The sequence below is a fragment of the Homalodisca vitripennis genome, chromosome 6 (assembly GCF_021130785.1).
Source record: "Homalodisca vitripennis isolate AUS2020 chromosome 6, UT_GWSS_2.1, whole genome shotgun sequence".
Classification (NCBI taxonomy): Eukaryota; Metazoa; Arthropoda; class Insecta; order Hemiptera; family Cicadellidae; genus Homalodisca; species Homalodisca vitripennis.
In genome coordinates, this window is record NC_060212.1 from 62,967,971 (window position 1) to 62,993,489 (window position 25,519).

At 36.2% G+C, this 25,519-nt stretch overlaps 1 protein-coding gene across 16 annotated transcripts in view; it reads left to right on the forward strand.

Moving 5' to 3' along the window:
- The window catches only part of LOC124364387 (calpain-A), a 177,101-nt gene that overhangs the window by 63,235 nt on the left and 88,347 nt on the right, over positions 1-25,519 (forward strand). Inside the window, exon 1 of one of the 16 annotated variants that reach the window (XM_046819804.1) lies at positions 3,183-3,416. The exons of 14 other annotated variants lie outside the window; for them this stretch is intronic. In XM_046819804.1, coding sequence (XP_046675760.1) covers positions 3,198-3,416 — 219 coding nt within the window. In that variant the 5' untranslated portion in view covers positions 3,183-3,197. Of the gene's footprint in view, positions 1-3,182; positions 3,417-11,237; positions 11,289-25,519 lie in introns of those variants that run through there. One more of the 16 variants, XM_046819819.1, reaches the window with a different exon arrangement.

Genomic DNA, 25,519 nt, shown 5'->3' on the forward strand with positions numbered 1-25,519 from the left:
GATACATGTATCCACAAATAGTACGCGAAAGGCTAAATTTGTCGCCATGGTTTATATATAATTATTCTTTTTTCATTAGAACCTAGATATCATTATATCTTTTATGAAACTAGAGAACATTATAAAAATAAATTGGCTATCTCAGATTTTAATATTTATAATATTATCACTATTTTACCAGGGGAAGTCCCACCACTTTCCAAAAACATTATTGTGACCTTTTTATGGTCTATGCATAGTGTTTTTATACCATAATTATCTCTACATTTTTCCTTAAAACAATAATGTTATTACACTTAAAGATTTTACAAAATGTTTTTAAACCCCACGCGTAAAAATGATCTGTGGAAATAACGACTGCCAGTACTATGGGTAAATTCTTATTTTACTTATTAATACGCAATATTTTAGAAAACATATTTAATTATACACTATTTTTATCAATTTCATAAAAGTATGGCACACTTTCGTAATAGATGTGGGTAATTCGTGCCAAACAGGTAGATAAACAAATATCAGCTGTTAGTTAGATGGACGCAACAGCTGTTGTATCTGTCAGCTCCAGCTGTTGCAGTGAACAGAAGACTGCAGGAACGCATGCGCAGTAAGGTCGCTGACCCCTCACCCTACCGTCGCAGAACAGCACAGCACACTTTCACTTGTCGCACGGTTGGATTACGGTTCGCTTTCCACAATGCAACAGTAATGTTATCAGAAAATGTAACCGATAAGCAAACGGTTTCTTTGCGCCACCTGCGACTCTAAGTAAATTACCATTTAGCCCACCCAAATAAGAATAACGACGTCTACTCCTCTCCAAGGCAACTGTAGCCTTACATCTGTCTTACTTTCAGAAATTTCTAAAAGGAATATTCTTGGATTATTGGATCTCTGGTAGAACCAATGCTGTCAGAATTGAATAGTGATTCAGTAAATGTAAATGTACAGTTTATTTAAAAATTGTGTGGGGTTCAAAATGTTTATTTCAGTAAATTACTGTTCACATTACATTCTATTGTTTACTGTTATTGCTATGGTGAGATTTCCATCTCTTGATACACTTATTGCGAAAAGTAAATCTTGTACTAGGCATTTAGATGGGGAAAATAACTGCTTCGTTTAACAGATGGTGAATATCTATATTTTATTCTTTAAGATAATCATGATATTGCAGCATATCCTGCTTACTGTTGAGACATATTTTTACTTACGAATTTGTAAGAAACAACGTAAAATAAGACCTTATAACATTTTTTTAATCCATAAAATTCCATAAATTTAATACGTAATGTATCCGGGTATTTTTTTTTTTGCACCTTACAGACAAAATTTCTGACATACCACATTTTATGTTATTCCGTTGTTACAAAATACGAAACAGACACATTGTTAAAACAGAGACAAGAGTTCACGTTCACGTCACTTCTGACTGTAAGGCGGCTTATGACGTCATCGTGACGTCACCTGATGGCCTGTAATAATAGACTTGTTGGCCTACAACAGCCCGTCCTCCCTCCTATCTGCTCTGGGCGGCGAAGGTTGATTCTGTTATATGTCAGAGCCGGTTCCCACCAAATAAACGTCGTTCACGCTCGCAGTTGTCGTGGAAGAACGTGTAATATACGCGTATAACAGATCAACACGTCTTATTTATCTCAACCGTAATGCGGCACAATTTTTTCAGCACATTTTACAAGATGTTTTCAATTTTTGTATTAATTCATTTAAATTTTATGTTCATATTTTAAATTGCTGTAAGACTATGCAAAAAATACACACAGACTAGCGGTTACCCGCTGCTTCGCACTCAATTCCGTAGGCTTTACTCGTATGCGAGCCAATTTTGAGTTTGCCTTTTTGCCACGATCAAGAAAGTACGCCAAGAAGTGTATATTGGTGGCTTTTTGTAATTTACTTCGTTCTTAGTAATTTTTTACATAGTCGATTTTCCCTTGTTTTCCCGATCAAGAAAATATTTACCTAACAGATCAGAAAAGCCTACTTCTGTTAAATGGCAGCTAAGAGGGGTTTTCATAAGTCTTTCAATTTTTAGTTAAAGTTAATACAAATCGGTGAGAAAATAAAGAGAGATTGGTTGAAGAGTGAGGAATGAGGAGTTATATTTGACTAGTGCGAGTAAAAGGGGTGAGAGATGAAGGATAATATGAGTCATATTTTTGGATTAACAATTTTTTCCGATTTCCTTCTAATTGGGATAACTGTACGTTTGTACGAGTTATCCAAGATGAAATCTTGTTTTGATATTTTACACATGCAGCTATGAATAACTACAGGATTAAAATATTAAATAATTGATTTTAAAAATTATTCATCAATTTGTTGGGATTGTGAGAGGCGACCGCAGAGTTTGTGGTTGCGGTTGGTCGCAACTGGTCGCACGGTGGGCCAACCGTGGTTTTGGTTGTAAGTGCTGTTATATGTTCACCTGCGCAGTATGGTACCCTGCATACTGATGTTTCATAATTTATAACTTTTTTTATTAATTGACGGATATTATTGCTTAAATTCCAATAATAAAATTCAACTAGAATGACACGAAGATAGACTTATTAAAACGATATTTTAATTTATAACTCTTTATTACGTTCTATGTTAAACTCGGTTAGTTTATTCCAAAATAGAGCTAGATTGGTTGTCGTAGTACATAACACATGATACACAACAAGAAAGCAGGCTAATATTTTCATTTTAATAAATATTAAAAACCAATTCTTCGTGCCCATACGAACAACAAGGTTGCTTGTAAAAACAGAGGTTGCTATAATCGAATTGCTATAGGTGCTATAGTCGATTGCTCTTTATTGGCGCATCTGGCAGAATTTGTGCTGTGGTGACGTTAATACATAAGTACCACAACGGCTTTAACTTATGTTTTACAGACCTGCGATTAATAAAAGAGTAACTGTAATCAATTAGAATTGGGACCTGACTTCGTGGACACATTGTATTTCAGTATGTCATTTATTGGTTCTCACAACTGATCTAATTATCATATGGGATTTATAAATATAAACATTGTGTGTTTTGAATAATAATATTGGTTTTTCTTGATCTCATGAATATAGATTTGAAGCTTCACTAAGATGCGTATTAAGCTTCTTAGGCTTTTAAGCCCATTAGAAGAGATGATACCGTTTGCAAAATGTTTGTTGGCTGTGCTAAGCTAGTGGCTTGCAATGGCAAGAAGACTGTCTGAAAATATTAAGGACCTCCCCCACAAAATGAGGGACAGTCTGCCTAGAAGGATGTCCGACGCAGTGAAAGATTTTCACCTGCCGGAAAATGTCAACAAGATGCCCAGAAGAGTGTCGGACGCGGTGAAAAATTTGCCCGGGAAAGTCAAAGAAGTGGTCGTCAAAATGAGACACCCGCGCATGCGCGATGTTGACGTGTTCGTGAGTATACTTTTGTGTATGTTTTTGGTCAGCATGTCGGCTTATCAATTCGATACGGTCGTGCCATTTTCAAAAGCCAACGAATGAAACTTAACCTTAGTACGATGAAGAAACATTTTATTAAACCCACCTGGGTGTAGAGGTGGTGCGAAAGTTTAGAATTTATAGTTTCTTCTTGAACCACTTAAAAGATCTTATTTCAATAGCCGCCACCGCTTAACGAATACATCTTATAAAGTGTGGTTTGCAATATTTAATCTTTAAACGAGCGCCATTTTGTTTAGTACAAATGTTTTATGGATCATTGTATAAGAAAAAAGATACTTTGAGTATTATAAGGATGGAATCCTTTTAAAAGCATTGAAACTTTGAATATTGAAATTCGGTCATGAAAAAACTATTTTGTAATAATATTCTAATATCCCTTTGAGTAACCAAAATTCAATGTTCAAGTTTTTATTCTTACGATTTGCAATACTTTTAATACTCGAGGTGCTTTATTTCCTGTTTGAATGTTTATTGGAAAGGTTAAATATTGATGTTATTTCAACAGCCACAATTTTGTAATGAAAAAATGCCGAAGTGTGGTTTTCATTATGGTCCAATAAAAAGAAGTTTAAAATTATATGCTTATTGAAATAATGTTGTATTGAAGATTTTCAAGACACTCCCCACCACCAAGTAGGCGTTGTGGTGGTTATTCCATACAAAGTATCTAATACAGCCGTATAACATTGTGCAAAATTTGTACATTACATCGACGACGGTGTAAAATTATTGCGTCATTAAACGGTTTTCTACACATAACATAGCTATGGTGGGAAGGGTTGATTCAATGTGAATGTTGAGTTTAGCTCCAGTTCACCTTTCTTTCATTGCAGCGTCTGGTACCTGACGCTATCTTAGACTTGAACCCTAGAATCTGCAGCCATGTTCATGTAAAGAGATCAAAGAAAGTCGGCGACGAAGAAGCTCAATTTTATATCGTTTCAACATCACAGCCTTCTAGACTAAAAAATACAATAATAATGTATTTTGACGTCAAAACGATGTAAATGTTCATTTTGAGCTTTGTCGACGACAGATTCAACTGTCGACAGATCTTCCCATGTTTGGGGGTCTGATAAAGTTACATTCATGTTTAGACTCGTCACTTTAAACGATACCAAACTTCGTAATGTTGTAGGTTAAATTTTAAAATTCGTCCTCTTTGGCCCCGTTTTAGTTGCAAATGCTCCAAGGTGCTACGGTAAAGGCAAAACACACAAAAGTGTAATTTCCTGGTTACTTTCAACTCGACAACTGGTGAACCAACGTTTTGTCACTAGAGTTATCTCGCAATTACGCGTGCGTGGGTGTGTGACCTTGACCTTGACGTTAATAGGATATGTCTATGGCGGCGGCTCTTTTGTTTCACTATCTCTCATTGTTACGCTTACGATTCTGTTTCGGTGTATCATAATTTATCTATTAAAATGTACTTGAATTATTGTTGTATTTCTTCGTGGGCAAACGAACACTCATGATTTTTACTCGTGGAAATGAATTATTTCAATATTTAAGGTTTTACCAAGAAGTAAACTAAACTAGATAGACGATGCGTGTATTATTGTTTTACAGTATGAATCGCATCTGCCGTTTGTTTGGTTAGGTTACAACAAATACCCTACAATACCCTCCCCCCCTCTACATTCATCTGAGTAGCTGCTGCCGCCTGGCGGACGGTCGACGCACTAACTCTGCACATTGCGACAAAATAAGCGACTCCTTTATGCTATTTCAAATAACTGTGAGGTACGATTTAAATCGTTTGCTTGAGATGTTATTTATTATTGAGATGCTGTTTCGGCTAACGGTTTTATTAAGTAATAAAGGTAGTAGTAAACACTTTATGCGAATTAGCCGGAGTAAACAAACGCTGGTTGATCTTTGAATAAAGAAATTATTGGACAATTTACTTTGGTATGTGAACAGTGTATTATGAAAAACCGAATACAAAAACTATAGTATATATATATCGCATGCATAAAGTTTCCGCCATCTGTCATGATTTTGTCATATTAATTTCTGCGTAAAGTATGCGTACATAGCCTTAGCAGGAAACGGGTCTGACTAAACAGTGGTTCTTTTGTTTCAACAACACATAACAACGGTATTTGTATATAATACAAACAAACTGTATTATTCCAAAGAGTTGTGTGTATTGAGGAAATCTACACGATCCAGTTTTTTTCTCAATTTTCTCATATATGTGTGGCCTGTTTATGTATTTATGTGTAATATTTTGTGTTTTTTTTAATTTTTTGTATTTTGAAAAGTTTTTTTGTCTAAAAATAATGTATTTTTAGGGATACACATAATATTTTTCTTTAAAGAAGCCATTTTTACTCATCATGCTCATACCTCATCTATATAAACTGTGCAAAACGTATCTCTCTAATATTCTGGTTCAAAGTTACCAAAACAGCATGCTTAAAATACTACAAGTGAAGTGTGGTGTGGAAACTGATAAATGTTCACTGCGGGAAAGATATATAGAGAATGTATGTACATTTTGAGTCTTTTAAGGTTATCTAATTAAACTTTAGTCACGTGACTAGAAATGCGTGACTGTCTTACAAACTATGAAACTACAGGGCAGCACCACTATAAGACTGAAGCACATCAAATTAAAAAAAGAATATGACCTCAGACTCAGATTTCTTAAACAGCAAGCGTCCAAAAACTATTATTGAACAATCAGGCAATAAGTCAAAGGCTATCTGGCAAGTAATAAACGGACAACGTAAAATACAAGCACCTACAAGCAAACAATTTCAACTTAGTATTAATGGCCAAAACGACAGAAAATATTAGAGAAATATCTGACCATCTAAATCTGTTTTTTACTAACATTGCTGATCAGACAATTAGAAAATAAACCCTACCTTTGACAGGGAAAATCTTACAATAGCAGAAACCAATCATGATTTTCTACATTTACCTCTCACAAATGAGAAAGAAATCAGTGATATTACAAACAAATTAAAACCTAAAACATCCTCTGGTATTGATGATATACCAGCGAAAACTGTTTAAAACACTGCAGTACTGAATTAATACCACCCCTGACACATGTTGTAAATATGTCCCTGATACAAGGACTTTTCCCCTCAGCACTTAAGCAAGCTAAGGTCTACCCTAAGCTAAAGAAAGGGAAGTGCACTGGAAGCCAGTAAACTACAGGCCTATCTCCTTGCTCCCAACATTCTCCAAGGTAATAGAGAAAGTGGTTCTCAGAAGACTCATGAAATCACTGTGAGGACTAACCACCTCTTTGACAGGTAAACAGCATGGATTTCTTAAAGGCCGCTCTACAACATCAGCCATCATTGCTCTAGCTGAATTCATTGTTGAAAACTTGGGAATCAGGAAAGTTGGTTACAGGCATTATGTTGGACTTTAGTAAGGCTTTTGACTGCCTGGGCCACAGTCTGCTCCTTGGCAAGCTTGGAAGTTTGGGTGTCGGGGGGGGGTACTGCTATGAAGTGGTTCAAAAAGTTATCTGGAGGGCCGCAGTCAGGTGGTAGAGCTGGACAGAAAATAAATTAGAGGGCTCTCACAGGCTATAAGATCAAACCCTCTTCCCATAAAAAGGGGTGTGCCGCAGGGCTCGGTACTGGGGCCAGTGTTGTTCATACTCCTTACAAACGATATTGCCGCGGGTACTTGGTGAGAACACTGTGAAGCTGTAATGTATGCGGATGACACAACGCTGTTACTTTGCTGAACACTCACCAGTCGTATATTGCACTGGAAATGGCTTACCAATACTGCCATGAGAACGATCTTGCCGTGAATGTTTCCAAAACAAGCAGCTGGCTTTCGGGAGAAGAGGGGTCTTGGTTCAAACTGTGCCTGGTGTGTCTTTGGAAGAATACTCTGCATTTCTTGGAGTAATTATAGACAACCAAATCTCTTGGTCTCGGCATATAGATGCCTTAACAGCTAAACTCAGCTCCTGTATATATGTCCTAAAGCGCATCAGACAATCAGGTAGTCTAGAGACTGCTATGATCGCCTATTATGCGCTCTTTCAGTCACACCTGCAATATGGGCTGGCTGTTTAGCAACAAACACAAAAACGCATCTTTAGTATTGCAGAAAGGAAAAGAGCAGTGAGAATACTGGGCCCGGTATAAACTCTACAGGACTCATGCAAAGAAGTTTTTGCAAACATTAAAAATAATGACTGTCATCTCCCTTTATATAAAAGAAGTAGTGTTGTATGTTGATGCAGGAACCCTCCCACAAGGCTCAAATACCCACAGCTACAACACCAGATATGCCACACACTACACAATGCCTCGCCATCACCTCACACTGTACGAGAAGACACCAGCGTATATGGGAAGAAAACTCCACAACCTCCTGCCAAATGAGCTCAGGACCCTAACGGGAACAAGACTGAAGACTGCTCTGACAGCATGGCTGATCGCCAAACCTTTTTATACGCTGGAAGAGTTCCTGCAATGGAAGAACTGAAAACTGTCCATTCTCTTCTTCTTTTCATTTTTAAAATGTTTGACGCCATTGTATTTCTTGACGATACTGCAAATAAATAAAATGTCTATGTCTATGTCTATGTCTATGTCTAAATAAAATGTTAAAAATTGTGAGTTCCCTCTTCAATTTGGTCGTAACCAAAAAATTAGAAATAGGTTTCTATGGGTTGTCTTATGCGAAGTTTCCCCGAGATAAATCAGGCAGTACAATATTGGGGTGGTTTGTATGGTTTGTTTATTGTGAATTTGTATTTGATGCAACACAGTAAGTATGGTATTATACCGAGCGTATTCAGACAGTAAACGCTCTGAGAGATTTTGGTTGAACTGCTTACTGGAAGTGTAGAACCGTCTTTGGTCGATAATAATTATGAATTATCTTATCGCCAATCCCCCCCCCCCCTCCTTTCAACCCCAATGCTTGGTCAAGATCGAGCCGTCAATTACTGTACTTACAGTGCTCCAACATTATGCAGAAGGTGCGTCGTCGCTGTTATAATGGCGTTATTCCGTGTCCCTGATTTTCCTGTGATGTAGAAGTTCATGATGAATAAGCTTGGGTAAGTGTCGGTTAGAAATGCCCCTGGCCATCAGTGCCCGCACATCAGGCGGAACAGGAAAAACATCTTGAAGTGATACCTGAATTCATGCTCAGTGCATGTAATTTAAGTTCAGAAGTTGATGCAGTTAGTAATGTAGAGAATTGCCTATGGATACATAGCGTACTCACCCGGCAAGTGGGAGATCCGGGTTCGAGTCCCGGTGGAGCAAGTACTTTTTCTGATTCAATGTTTATCGAATTTAAATTAGGCTATTGCCACCTAAACAAATTTAATAAATGTAAATAAAAGTCGTTCGACAGGTATTTGAATTTCCGATCGTACAGGTATGTTAGTTTAGTTAGTATTTAAACACATATGTGACAGAAACAGACAAATACAAAATAGTTGAATCGTAAAAAGTAAGTGCTCTGTGGTGTAGTGGTAACGCACTCACCCGGCAAGTGAGAGATCCTGGATCGAGTCTCGGCGGAGCATGTACTTTTTGTGATTCAATGTTTATTGAAATTATACAAAACACTTTATTTTCCTCCAGTAGGGATGTGGTTGATGTAATATCTTGGTACCCTGGTGTTCTGTTGTATGAATATAAATGTATATAAAATACCGTGAAGCTATTTCAATAAAAGTAATATACGTGTAGAAGAGATTGTGTGTAAACGATAGGGAAGAGATGTTTTGGTTAACAAACAGCTTTTTTGCAGTGGATGAGAAACAATATTAGAAGATGACTCACTTAGAGATAACTTGCTCTCTTATTGCCATAAATTAGCGATGGGTTGCAACATCGCAATCGTTAACAATACGAGATAAACGAAACCGTAGTCATTAATTTTAATAACTCATGACAAAATCTCTAGGATTATCGAGCGGACTTAATGCAGTAAGCTGAACTTAATGGTTTAGTAACGCGGATTTTACACACAGTTATGTGTCACCTCTCATCTGATCGATAAGAGAAACACGTAGAATTCAGGCAATGCCTGTGATTCTATGAAAACAACTTTTCCTTACCAAGACATAGTATTAGTTCTAAATTGTTAAAACAAATGCCACAGGTTTTGGTTTAGATGTTCATGTTGTCTCCCTCATACGTAATCTCTGTAAGACAAATATTGTATACCAGCCAAGACTTCTCAAAAGGAATATTTTTAAATTAATCAAAACCGTAAATGAACATTAAACGGGTTTTAAATGGAATAAGTCATTCCGTGAGAGCCGGGAACCGTGCAAGAGTGGAAGATGTTTCCGGCTGTACACATATCGTGTCAGCTGTGAACCGTGCAAAAGCGGAAGATGTTTCCGGCTGTACACATTCCATGTCAGCTGTGAACCGTGCAAGAGTGGCAGATGTTTCCGGCCGTACACATTCCCTGTCAGCTGTGAACCGTGCAAGAGTGGCAGATGTTTCCGGCCGTACACATTCCGTGTCAGCTATGAACCGTGCAAGAGTGGCTGATGTTTCCGGCCGTACACATTCTCTGTCAGCTGTGAACCGTGCAAGAGTGGCAGATGTTTCCGGCTGTACATATTGCGTGTCAGCTGTGAACCGTGCAAGAGTGACAGATTTCGGCGGCCGTACAGTACACATTTCGTGCATTGTGTTTGAACGTAGTTCTTACACATTACTCGATTTCTCTTACAGTTTTATGTTAACCACACAAGTTCAACTCTACCTTGCGGTCAGTGCTATAAACGTCAACACGTCCGAACCAAGTATGGCGAAGGCGAGAAGACGTTTGCAGGCTTAGAAATGCACGCACGTGCAGGTATCCACGTGGTCTGCCAACACAACGGAATAAATTAGTGTGTCTATACTGTATGGTTACAAACTTGTTATGCATAAAGCAATGTAGTTGCAGGTATTAAAAAAAAATACCACCGTATGTATTTTTCCTATTTATTTATTTATTTCCAACGGCAGCAGCCAATTTACAAAGACAAGCATAGATGGTAGAATACAGTGGGGGAAAAAAAATTAATACAATCAGATGAAAAATATACATAAAGTAACAAAATAGGTAGGCCTATACAAAAATTTTGATAATAAATAATAAGATATAACAAGTTATAAATATCCAAAACATAACAAAAAATAAAAATAAAGATTAACAAACAACAATAATTATTCAAGTATGGAAACAACTCAGAAAAATGATTCAAATAAATTGTACTTTACATAAAAAACAATAAATAACAACTAAAGTATAAGTAGATGTCAACAAAAGTAGAATAATAAATAATTACGTGAAGGAAAAGATATTTATAAAAACTCTCTGTGCAACAGGAACAAGCAATCAACTAGCTAACGAAATTATAAGATTGATAAGAGCGAACATAAATAAATAGTGCTAATAAATTAAAATATAATATATAACATTTAATAAACAACAATTGAGTAATTATACAATTTAATGAAAGTTTTTAAGACCGTGGAAAAGTTACTCTATAGGTGTCAATCTCAACAACAGAATTATTTATAGGTGAACACGTTCTTAATATTCTCCGACTGCTATACATACTACAACCCTAGCGATGCAAAAGTGATATGCATTTTCCTATGGCATAAAGTACTTTGAAACGCTCTGTTGATGATTTTCCCTCTCGGCTGACCACTAAGGGATATTTCGCCCTGGCGCCCTGCACGGATCGATTGGTATAGGTTCGCCAGCCTGTAGACAGGTAGTCGCTAGTCAGTAACTCACTGCCCCGTTATCAGTAGTGCCTTATCTATGCCTTATCGCCACCATCGCCACAATGTTTACTGGGTACGTCAACACAATGTTGCTTGTTGTTGTCATTTCCGCTTGTAAAACAGCTTGGTAGAGTAATAATGCAGTTGTAAAGGCGGGGAATTTTTAACCTTTAATATTCAAGACAGTTTTTTTTGTCTAGGATAAATACACTCTTTGTTTTTATTGTAAGCAATATTAACATAGTTGATAATGATACTAAGTAACAATAGTTTAAACTGCATTTAAAAATTCCGTTGTAAACAAAAAAATTTCACAACCTAAATTTTAAAGATCTGCTTTATAGGCTACTTGTTCTTCTGATTGTTTCATGTTGGCGGCGGATTTACGAATTGTTATCGTAAATGATTTCCTGTTAAAAGCAATTAACTGCTTATTTGTTTGATAAATCCGGTGTTAAAACTATTAAGGTTATGTTATCTTCTTACTTGTATGATCTCTGACATCATAATATGTTGTGTGCCCAATGTGCTTACACTGTTGTGTGGACGGATGTGGAGGGGGTGTTGTGGGCGGGGGGAGGGGGTTGTAGTAGTCACAGTCACGCAATAAATCCTGTGTTATAGGCACTCCTTAATAGATCATACACCCGTTATTGAAATTCTCGCTTTGTATCAATCGTATTCATACTCTACCCATAATCTTTTCTAAAGTACAGTGTGGACAACTATGCAAACAAAATAGATTAGATTAGCATGCGCTGTGTCAATGGTTTGTCATTCGATTTAATGACGTATGCCGGAATTTCTGAATTATAATGGAGAGACATAGTCATCCTCATTAATAAATAAATGTCAATAAGCCGACCATTTTCGTTATCAATTCAAAATATTAGCATTAACAAAACATTATGAGGATTGGGTTTCAAAAAAGTTTTCGATTTAACATTTCTTGACTGAAGGTGGGCTTTCCACGGCGAGGTCAAAATATCTTAAGAAGTTAAACCGTGTAAGCACTGTTTTGACACGTTGTTAACCCTCCAACTGTTGTTTATCAAAATTTTGATAAACATAACCCTTAGCGGATTGTTGTTCGTCAAAATTTTGATAAACAAACATTCCCTTGCATAATCACTCATAACAGTATATTCCGGCAACGTATCGATTCGATTCATGCACCATTGGATTCGGGGAAAAAAGCTTAAGGAATACTATAGTTTTATTCCTCTTTGTATTGTAGTAGCAACGTACCAAGTTCGTAGTTTAGAACGTAAAAGATGTGACCGCCATGTTGTCGATGCCGTCTGAGTTGTTGATGTGACGAGTCGTGTTTATTAGTAAGTTTTAGTAGGTTTATTTGTGTTTTAGTGTTGTGTTTAGTGTGTGGTGAATTGTTAAATATTGCAGTAGTGCAAATAAATTTATTTTAGAATAAATAAATTTCTCGAAAATTTTTCGCAAAAGTTTTGAGTAATGACAAAATGAAACTTTTTTTCGACTCTTCAAAAAAAAGTTATGGAATTTATTTTACTACTGCTGTATAGTTTACTTCATTCTGAGTAATAAAATATGCAATATAACATGTATTGAAGTAAAACTGTATTAGTAAAACTTTTATTAGCAAACTCTTACATATACACCCTATTTTCACAATTTATGCGCATCGCTGCTTTTTGTTATATAGTGTTATTATAGTTTCATAAATTTGTATAATGCTTATGTGTTTCTGAAACTAGAATAAATTTGACACACAATGGTACTCTCACTTTTATAGTTTTCTTACTATAACTTGGTTTGCTAGGTATGGTCCCCCCAAATAAAAAAAAAAAATGTAAATTTTGAATTTCATGGAAAAAAAATTTTAGTAAAAATTTTTTTTAAGGCCAAATTTAAATTCTAATATTATTATATGTTTAATTCTGAACACAAAAATATATACTTCTATATATATTACTTTTAATTTATATTTTTAATACATTTTTTTAAAAAACCCTTGCACGAGGCTCGAAAACATGCCGCCACTACAGGAAAAAATGACTGCCAGTTGGAGGGTTTAAGCGGAAAATTTAGGTGTCGGTTCAAGGACGTAGAAAGAAAATAATATGGGGGGGGGGAGGTCAAGACTCAAATTTTCAAACTTTCAAATTTTTAAGAAGCAAAATAGTGAATTTTTACGTTTTGGAATAATTTGTATTTAGGATTGGTACTCATAATTGTGGAGGCACAGCTTTAGTAGGCTGTGTAGGATTAATAATTGAAATTCATTAGACTTGTGTACTAATACAATTACAAAAAAGATGCTTTTATTGTTTTACAAAGGTAAAATGCTTCTTCACTTCTGAACCATCGTATCTAGTAGTTAATCTGGAGAAACTGATATTTTTCCGTAGTGGACAGAAAGTAAGGCAAGTGCAGTCAACTGCTCATCCCCCATTTTGTTCCTTAAAAAGCTCTTGATCCGTTTTAATGTTGAGGACGATCTTTCAGAAGTACAAAATGTCCTTAACACTTTCAACAAACGCAATGTATGTGGGAAAACTGATCGTCACACCTGTCGAAACACTGTTAAAGTATGAGCCATTATATTAATACAGTTTTGAAAATTTAGAATTTGGGGGGTCCGGCCCCTTGAATCCCCTCTCTGGCTACGTCCTTGTGTCGGTTTATAAACACCCACCGACCTAATTTTATAGAATTGTGTTCGTTAGATAACCTTAATGATGCGAGTTTAGCTCAATTTCACCTTCCGCTTAGTGCTGCATCTGGAGTCCACATCCGTATGAAGGGATCAAAAAACTTCGGCGACAATGCAATGAGTCGAATGTGAAACGGAGGTAAACTCAACATTCACATTGAATCAAACTTTCTCACCATAGCTACGATGTCTCGAAGATGCTATAATTTTCCACTCGTACACAACATTTATCCGGTATAGACACAGTTTTCTTATCGAATCGATTTTTTTTAAATACTTGATATTTTTGACACCCCTATTAAATTTCAGAAAGTTACCGTGCACCGTCGAGCGAATTGGAAAAGTGTAACTCTCGTTTTATGGTTTCAAAAACTATTTTACAACGTGTTCCTGACACATGGCGAAATCTCAAAGTCAGCCATGCTACTTTTTAAGGTTTACAGTTAAAAAATCCTTTATTTCCCATAAATTTACAAAAAATGTACATTTCCAAGTGCTTGGCACAGCACGCGTGGAAAAAAATAATTATATTTAATTTAATACGTTAATTTACACGGCTACCCGAACAGTTGACAGTTTGTCCATAGATAAAGTGTTTTAGTCCATTTCGTATTTATCCTGTTGCTTATCTCAATGTAACACTGTTTATAAATACCAAACATTCGATTAAATAATTCAATATTAATATAAAACAAAATTTTCAAGTAATAATAAATATACAATACTTATAATCCAATCACGGTGAAACAATAAAAAAATTAAAATAAATAACATAAACAAAATTAACAAAATGAATAACAACAACAATTAAACAGCAGCTTCTAACATTTATATAGTAAAAAAATATAACAAATAAATATTGTGTAGCGATTCAACAATAATTTTCACATCAAATTTAGCTCATTTACATTAAAAAGTGGTTTACAACAAATCATTTTGCCTTTATTTTGAATTTTGATTAACCTCCCCCAAACAATAAATAACTACCAAACTCAACTAAGAATCAATTAAACTGACGTACGCCTGCATAAGAGAACTGTTATCTACACATTTCCTTAGAGTAATTTGGAACACTTAGTTATTATATTTGAAGAACGTGTATGTCTTTTAACTTCTCTAAAACTATAATTTTGGATGTGTTTAAAAATATGATTAAGTGTACAAGAAATATAAACTGTTTTAAGGTTACACCCACACACTGGCAGTACGAGTGAGTATAGAATTGGTACTCCGTAACTGGTTCCGTTTAAATGTGGTACGATTAATTATTGTTCGCCTGATACATATCTGAAATGTAGCTTTATTCCAGAAGTGCCGGAAGGGATATACTAACGTAAAAAGATGTTAAAGGAACTGAAAGGCTAACTTGTCACTCTCACAATAATGAATAACTCTCAGGTTACAAATGTGCCCTGTAGAGTGCGTGAGTAATGGGGTGATATCAGAGCCATTGTTCGTGGACTCTTGTCTGGACTCTGGGTCAGACAGAAGATTTATATGTTTTATTAAGAAAACTGATCATTCAATGATAAAATACTGAGGCATGAAACTGGTATGAAAACAAAGCGAGGTGTTACATCAACTATTTCGCTAATTTTTGTTTAAGGAATACATTCCTGGAGGCTGTGGACAATATCATGATATCAGATACGATAATAAGGAATTTGTATTGAGTTACTAGCAGTTACCCGCGGTTTCGCACGCAATTCCGTACGCTTTGCACGTGTATGAATACTTCTGGTTCGAGTGAATTATATTTCCGACACCAGTGTTGAGTTTGTTTTGTTCCCCGATCAAGGGAATATCTCAAACAGTCTATATTTATGGGCATTGGAATTTATTCCGGTCTTAGTATTTTTGTGCCATATATATAAATCGCCAGGGAAGAATTACTTTGAATTGACGATCAGTGTTATAGAATTACGTATTAGCAGAATTTTTTAAAAATACTCATAAATTCACATTTATATATTTCAAATGTTAAATTCATCGAATTCGTACCTTTGATCAGCAAAAGGAAGTCGCGTTTAAATTTATCAACCAAATAAAAAACCCCTTTGTAGCTTTGTTTATGATGTACAAAGCATATAATAAATATAAAAATATCACCCTTAGTCAATACATCAAGTAGTCAACAGTTTAAAATCATATCTTGCGTTTCTTACGTTGTTATTCTGTAATTGGTAAATAAGGCCATGTGTAACAAGGCATTATCAATGAGCAATGGTTATCAGGGCTACTTGTAAAACTTCGTGCAGTGTTTTCCAAGAGCCAATATTGTCTTAATCCCATATCCGGTATAATATAGAGGGGTTTTTAATCGAAAATAAAGATTGTATGCGTTTTATTGAACTACATCTTTATACTTTATGCCCAATATAGTATAAGGAAGCGTTCTAACCTTAATCAAACAGCTAATTCTTGATTCTTGAAATGTTGTGGTATTGTGAGAAAGTTTACGCTAAAGATTTTTCGCTGTCATAAAGCTGCTGATACGGTCCTGCAACAAGTATCTTGATCTCGCTATACAATTGAAAATAAAGATTGCATGCGTTTTATTGGCGCACTACATTTTTATATTTCAACAAAAATAAGTGCAAAATACAGTTTAAGGGAGCGTTCCGACACACATCAAATACTTAACTTATGAAGCTCTCGTCGACTCCGAATACTTTAATACAGGGACGTAGCCAGCGAGGGGGTCCAAGGGGTCCGGATCCTCCCAAATGTTCAATTTTTTCAATTACTTTCTTAGTAAACGATTATTATTATTATTTAAATAATTCAGCATTACTGACATCTACTGCTGTTAAATAATCATTCTAAACAAAGAACCGGGTCAAGAAATTTTTTAAAACAAAAAGAGGCCTTACTCTCTGTCCACTACGGGAAAATATCAGTTGTCTGGACCTCCCAAAAAATTTTCCTGGCTACGATCTTGCTTTAATATCCAATATTAAAAATTATTAAAGTCTGCTCAAGATTCTCAAAAATCTCTTTGGCACCTTCTTTACTGATTTATTGATTGAATGACATAAATCATGCCTATGTTTAAGCTTTCCCCCCAATATCCTAGCATGATTATCAGGCAAACAATTAATAATTGCTAAAAGATTAACTCTTTTAAGGATATGTAGTTGCGAGCAAAATGTTTTTATAAGCCTATGAGCGTGATAGGCAATTCAAATAGTTATTTTGTACATTCCTGATGTGCTACTCGCTATACGTACAGATTAAGTATATATAGAGTATAATACGATTTATAGAACAATAGTAGAAGCACAAATTTGTTTTTACACATATTAACAACAATCGTAACAAACAATCGGATCTACGCTAACACAAAACGTAACGAGAAAATGAGACTGAAGCCTAAACTGTTGGAAGACAACGGAAATGCCACCTTTTGTGCCACTTGCCGAGCCAACGCCCTCTTAATTACGGTGAACTTTACATCTTCCTTCCTTCCTCTCTTACACCAGCGCGTATTCAATGTTCAGGTCTACAGGACTCGTCTGAAGTGAACGTGATACCTGCTGATTCAACTCTTACACCTCCCTCTTTTCTTTTGTATATTGGCGTCCATCAGTGCGTATTCAATGTTCAGGTCTACAGGACGAGTCTCAAGTGAACGTGATACTTGCTGATTCAACTCTTACACCTCCCTCTTTTCTTTTGTATATTGGCGTCCACAGTGCGTATTCAATGTTCAGGTCTACAGGACGAGTCTCAAGTGAACGTGATACTTGCTGATTCAACTCTTACCACCTCCCTCTTTTCTTTTGTATATTGGCGTCCACCATCGCGTATTCAATGTTCTGGTCTACAGGACTCGTCTGAAGTGAACGTGATACTTGCTGATTCAACTCTTATACCTCCTTCTTTTCTTTGTACATTAGCGTCCACCATCGCGTATTCAATGTTCAGGTCTACAGGACTCGTCTGAAGTGAACGTGATACTTGCTGATTCAACTCTTATACCTCCTATCTTTTCTTTGTACATTAGCGTCCACCATCGCGTATTCAATGTTCTGGTCTACAGGACTCGTCTGAAGTGAACGTGATACTTGCTGATTCAACTCTTATACCTCCTTCTTTTCTTTTGTACATTAGCGTCCACCATCGCGTATTCAATGTTCTGGTCTACAGGACTCGTCTGAAGTGAACGTGATACTTGCTGATTCAACTCTTACACCTCCTTCTTTTCTTTGTACATTAGCGTCCACCATAGCGTATTCAATGTTCTGGTCTACAGGACTCGTCTGAAGTGAACGTGATACCTGCTGATTCAACTCTTACACCTCCTTCTTTTCTTTGTACATTAGCGTCCACCATCGCGTATTCAATGTTCTGGTCTACAGGACTCGTTTTAGTGATTTAATTACCGATGGTACCTACTTGAACTATAATGAATTAATAACACAGTTTTATAAATATTGGTCCACTAGATATTTGACAAGGTGTCGAATAATTTATTGAACAGTTTTTTGAAAAACGATTGTTTTAAATATGTTTAAGAACAAAATGGTAGATTAAGATTAAACTAAAAGTATTGTAAATATTAATGGACATCTTTTTTGTTTAATTTGTATGTATAGTTACACCCAGCAGTGCGCGCGATGTTTTATTGTGATACACGATGCTAACCGGATGTATTGTATAGTACACGATGCTAACTATATTATTGTATTTTTTGTTATGTTGTTTTGTAAGTTTCTCCGAACCACCGGGCTGGGATGTGAAGTATAGTAAACGCAAGACCGGCCATTTGTTGCAGTAGCCGACTATAGTCTCGCCTATAAGGCAAAGGTTATATTTGTACCCAGTGCCTTCTAAGGCGAATGACCTTAATGTCATTCTGGCACGTTATCGTGCCTAAATGTATTCTGTAGGGCAGTGCGAGTTGTTGCAATCTGTGGCGTTGAAACAGTTTGATTTAATATGCGAGGTATTAATACATAGCCCAACTATCCCAACACATACAACATCTTATTGTGGCGTGGTACGTAGACTTCTATTCTTTAAACACTGAAATGAAACCCACTTTATTGAAACAAATCTGAATATATCATTTGATGAAATATGAAGCTTCATGCCAAGATAGACAGACAAGAGTGAGATATTCCTGCCTCTCAAGTGATCAGCTTCTTTAACGCTCAGCCAATAATAACCTAATCTATTCGTCTAGGACTGAAATTATATAAATTTTAAATATTTATTAAATTACGTGTATGAAAAACATTTAAATGTAATGCACGAAGTATGAACTCCGATAGCATTCAGGATCATAGTGTTAGTACCTAGACTTACAAGACCGTTGTCATGATTGTAATATAAATTTTCCGAGTCAACGCCGCGTCGAAACACTATATGATCCGTCTAGTGGGGAGCTATCTTGATATGGTAAACCAAAACTGACAGGTCCAGTAGAGGGAGCGGAGCTTATTAATGATTCGCTGAAGCTTATCCAATAAATGTTCAAACTGATTAATGATTCACAGTGGAGTGTTGGTTGGTTTGAATGTGACTACGGACTTGCGAACAATTCCATGGAATTTCGTAGAGTACAGGTATAATACTCAGTGAGTCAATGTAGGAGCTATGGCTCGCTCAACAAAAAATTTCTACACGGAAAATTGGCTATAGCAGAATGTAGTTACGAAACCAACTAAAGTGCATTCTATAGTACTGTGTGTTACTTCAAACAAGAAGACATCTTCAGATTAACAAAACGCTGGCAGCATGTGGTAAAAACTATAATTATCTATGATTGGTCGGATTGATAGCCCAAGCGTCAGCCAATCACGATAGAGCGCCACTCGTGCGGTTGGGTATTATTGGCCTTGTCAGTTTTGATTTTAAATCTCTTGACTGAAGTCAACATTTTCAAAATTGTTGTGCATTAACAAGTTTTCGAAGCTTTGTGAATCGAGAAACTTAGAAGATAGTCAGAACTGCATTCGTTGGTTTTGTAGTTCCATCGCGATGGAAGAGAACACATCCACATATGCCGTGACAGAAGGAGGACGTGGGTTGGGCGGAGGTTACAGTGAATGCACACGTACGAGTTACTGCACGAGAAGGCGGCATTTAGATGTACAGTCTGTGTCGGAGTATATTGAATGTTGAGTTTAACTTCATTCCACCTTTCTCCTGCTGCAGCGTCTGGAATCTGACGCTGTCACTAGAGATGGGCGGTATAAACGTATTAGTGTCGGTAACATCGTTATTCAGTGATAACCTATTACTAGGATAACGTGTCACCAGTAACACCCAGTTATTTGGGCGGTATAAATGTATTAGTGTCGGTAACATCGTTATTCAGTGATAACCTATTACCAGGATAACGTGTCACCAGTAACACCCAGTTATTTGGGAGATATAAACGTATTAGTGTCGGTAACATCGTTATTCAATGATAACCTATTACTAGGATAACGTGTCACCAGTAACACCCAGTTATTTGGGCGGTATAAATGTATTAGTGTCGGTAACATCGTTATTCAGTGATAACCTATTACCAGGATAACGTGTCACCAGTAACACCCAGTTATTTGGGAGATATAAACGTATTAGTGTCGGTAACATCGTTATTCAGTGATAACCTATTACCAGGATAACGTGTCACCAGTAACACCCAGTTATTTGGGAGGTATAAACGTATTAGTGTCGGTAACATCGTTATTCAGTGATAACCTATTACCAGGATAACGTGTCACCAGTAACACCCAGTTATTTGGGAGGTATAAATGTATTAGTGTCGGTAACATCGTTATTCAGTGATAACCTATTATCAGGATAACGTGTCACCAGTAACATCCAGTTATTTGGGAGGTATAAACGTATTAGTGTCGGTAACATCGTTATTCAGTGATAACCTATTACCAGGATAACGTGTCACCAGTAACACCCAGTTATTTGGGAGGTATAAACGTATTAGTGTCGGTAACATCGTTATTCAGTGATAACCTATTATCAGGATAACGTGTCACCAGTAACACCCAGTTATTTGGGAGGTATAAACGTATTAGTGTCGGTAACATCGTTATTCAGTGATAACCTATTACCAGGATAACGTGTCACCAGTAACACCCAGTTATTTGGGAGGTATAAACGTATTAGTGTCGGTAACATCGTTATTCAGTGATAACCTATTACCAGGATAACGTGTCACCAGTAACACCCAGTTATTTGGGAGGTATAAATGTATTAGTGTCGGTAACATCGTTATTCAGTGATAACCTATTATCAGGATAACGTGTCACCAGTAACATCCAGTTATTTGGGAGGTATAAACGTATTAGTGTCGGTAACATCGTTATTCAGTGATAACCTATTACCAGGATAACGTGTCACCAGTAACACCCAGTTATTTGGGAGGTATAAACGTATTAGTGTCGGTAACATCGTTATTCAGTGATAACCTATTATCAGGATAACGTGTCACCAGTAACACCCAGTTATTTGGGAGGTATAAACGTATTAGTGTCGGTAACATCGTTATTCAGTGATAACATATTACCAGCATAACGTGTCACACCAGTAACACCCAGTTATCTCAGTAACAGATGGCTCGAATGATTTGGCGTTCTCATCTGGTATTAGTTTACTTAGTATCCTGGTTACAGAGTAACAGCCGAGGCTATTATCTTGCAAGCAATGAGGCTAGGAACGTACCGGTTCTGATAATGCTTTTCTGGTATTACGTTATTGAGAAACCAATAGTGGAGTTGAGTGATGCGGGAAGGACAGGGGATAAAATATCAGATTGAAATAAATATTTATAATTAAATAAAAATATATTTATCAAAATAGAAACGTATACTTGTTTCTGGTAAAATGAAAACCAACCAATATTATAAGTACGTAGTCTATTTAAAAGTAACACACTAATCTAAATGTTACATTGTAGTGAGTTAGTTACGTTTTTTATACTAAATAATTATATTAAAAAACTGCATTTTATTGTGCACTGAAAATTTTAAATAACCAGTTTATAATTAATGTATTTCAAGTTGTCTGCCAGTCTAAAACTTACGTTACTGACAGTTACCACGGTAATAGGTTACTGGAACGTAATACCAAATAACCACGTTATTTTGGTAATAGGTTATTGACAAATAAGGATATTTTCATCTCTAGCTTCACAAAGTTTACTCCTAACACTTACAGTCCGTGTTCGACCCAAGAGATCCAAAAAGACTACGCAACGAAGACGCTTAAAACGAAGTTTGTTTCGTTTCAACATCAGACTACATAGTATAAAAATATAGTACAGTCTAGGTGAAGAGGTATTTTCTCATTCAGATGAACAATTAATTACGCAAAGTACGATGTTTCTGACACGATCTCCAAGAATGGTGGAGCTACCGAGTTTTCTACACATAACGTAGCTATATGGTGAGAAGGCTTGATTCAATGTGAATGTTCAGTTAGATCCAGTTCACCTTCCTCTTAGGACGTCCATGACTTTGATGCCAGGAATGAAGTCTGTGGCAGCGTAAAATTCCAGACGCTAAACGACATTCACATTGAGTCAAACCATCCCACCATAGCTAACTTATGACTCGTTTTGATACAAAGTTGACAAGAACAGCTGCGATACTGATGAGAGATGCCACAAACTCGATATGGTCTGCAAATTGAAGACGACCTGTGGTAGAGCGAGGTTCCCGTGTTCTGTGATTTGGCAACGAGATAAGTCGTTGATGGCTCAGTTTATATTGACAAGTACGAGTTATATTGACGGCAACTACAAGCAAGATACTTGACGTCAGAGTTCTGGTTAAATGTTTGGGATTCACATCTCGACTATGATGTTTTTTGGACGAAACAAGATGATCACCAGAACTTTGCCTATTCTTTTTCCGCCCTGTTACCGTATATTCCCAAATTATGTTTCCGGTAATGTACGAAAATATCTGAGAACAAGTTAGACACATAGGCGGCGTTAATTTTAGACAAACCGTAATCCTCAACAGCAACGATGGTAGCTCATACCCCTCATGCAACTTTAGACTAGAAACTTGAGTTTGTTAGAAAATCTATATTGATTATAAATCATCATCATTATTGACGTATAATCGTGTTTTGAACAATTCTTTATCATCGACACAATAAGATGTTTCTGAAATTAAACCTTTTTGGATTTTTGACATGCGCTGCCGTCAAAAACCTGTGTCCTCTTGTCATTCACAATGTTGACAGTCAAATCAATGTAGGGTTGATTTAAGGGATCAAAGTCGTGCCAGTACTTGTAGGAGCAAACTAATATTTATTGCACGATTTGGCACCTCTCCATGTGGGTTACATACTGTCCTCCTCGTGACGCGTGGGGTGGGATTTACTCCCTGCAACCCCCAACCACCCGGCGACGGTTCTTTCACAGCCTCCGGCTCCAGTCCTAACCTAACCTAACAATACACGACATGAAGCTCGGCCTCGCCTATAATGTGAGTACACGCTATCGCTCCTTATCTACGACAGATGTTCACTCTCAGGCTGTTATCAGTTAGTTGTGAAGCAGCTGTTCTGATAAGGGAATGGCTCGTTATCTGCTGACTCAGGCGCTGTATCTGTATCTCTCAGTTCCGCAGTGTGTATATAGGGCAGAGTCATGTTTTGTTTTGCCGACCACCACAGTTTTCCTCTGCAGGTCTTACATTCTTTGCAGTGACGTAAATTTTCTGTGTTGTAAACATATTCGTCCTGCTTTTATTGTTTATTAGTTCTCAACGTCTTAAATTGTTAGTTTTCATTCCCATCTCTGTGATGCAAATAGTCCCGCATGTAATTACGAAATAATATAGGGATTCGATTTAGAAAATCTGTTAGGTATTGAATTTTAAATATTCAATTGACATGTTATTAAGAAAATAAAAATAATGCACTATAAAACAAACTGGTGTAGGGTATTTTTCGGTCAAAACAAAATGCGTGTTTGTGGTTTACCGTCTTTACCCTGCCTCTATTCGTATTACGAATGTGTATTCTTGTATCATATAAATGTATTGATCAAACATATTATATTGAGGGTAAATGGTCATTAATTTGACCTCAAAACACAAGATTTTGAAAACTATTACTATTTAAAAGAGGTTAAATTGAACAGTACATAGGAGAAACATTACGAAATACAGAATTAGCTCTCGAACTAGCGGTTTATTAAAATCTAGCCTAACCACAGTCTTAGATTACAATTTTGGTCTAATACACCCAGGATTTAAGAAATTCAAGGTTTAAGAAATAGTCTTTGCTTTAAGATCAGCAATCTTTCTTTAACTTGTCCCTAACTTATCCTGTATATATACGTTCTGTTAATTTTCTTGTGTTTAATAATTGTACATTTTATTCTGTTACACGTGAATTAAGTGTATAATTCAGCGAAATCTTGTAAATAAATGAATGTGTTGTACTGTATGAAATTATTATAATTATTATATACCTACAATATTTGTATATAAACATTACAGACAGACTAAATCATTGGGAAATATTAATAGTTTGGGCTTACAGCAACTCATTATTGAATTACAACAGACTGAAAATAAAATAAAGTAAAACTCTATAATAATATACAAATATAATAATAAACAACGTATTTACTATTAACTGCTATATAACATATTGAGCCGCTATGACAATTTCGTTGAGACAAGCTAAAATGTATGCTATCTTATATGATACTGTATCACCCCCTCCCCCCACCCAAAGCGGGACAGTGCATTTCCCAACTGTGTCAGAGCACTTCCATTACTGTAACAGCATAAGTTTCGTGTTTTATCTATAAACAGTGATGCTGATAAGACTAACAGCGTGCTGTTAATGATACGATGACATAGTTTGATTTCTCCTCCCCCTCCCCTAAAATACAAAATGCTGGCATAGTTAGTTCTTATAATTAATTGAATTATGATTTTTATCCAGATGGCAATTTTTTCCAGTTGTGCAATGAAAAAGAATTTGGAAGTAATTACAAATAATATTTCCCTATGATTGAAAATGGTGTGGTTAAAGAAGAATACGGATTGAGGAGATTTTTGCTTTGTCTGGATTTTGCTGGAAATATTTGTGCTTGACTTTAATATCAATCAGGAATACTTTAGGTACCATCGTTGCTGGTTCTCGGACGATGGAGTTAACTGTCAAAATAATTTTTACCAGTTATGAATTACCTTTTCATTGTGATGAAAACTTATTAAATGTTTAGTTGTACTTGATCGTCGTCTAGACAAGATTTGGTGTCGTAACTGGTGGTGACCAAACACAATGATTAGTAGAATTAGACAGATGAAATCATTCTTTGCACTAGTTTCTGTGCGTTTAGTTAGTAGTTAGATAAAAGAAGATGCAAGGACGTAGCCAGAAACACTTGGCGGGGGGGACAAGATTGGATGTCTTCCCTGGAAACATTCAAATTTTTGAAACTTTCAAATTTAAGAAGCAAAATGGTGAATTTTGCACAAAGTTTTTACGCATTGTATTGACGATTGATATTTATAATTGTGGAGGCACTGTTTTAGTTGGCTGTACGGGATTAATAATTGAAATTTAATATACTTATTTAGTAATTAATTACAAAAAAAGATGCTTTTATTGCCTGCAAAACACAG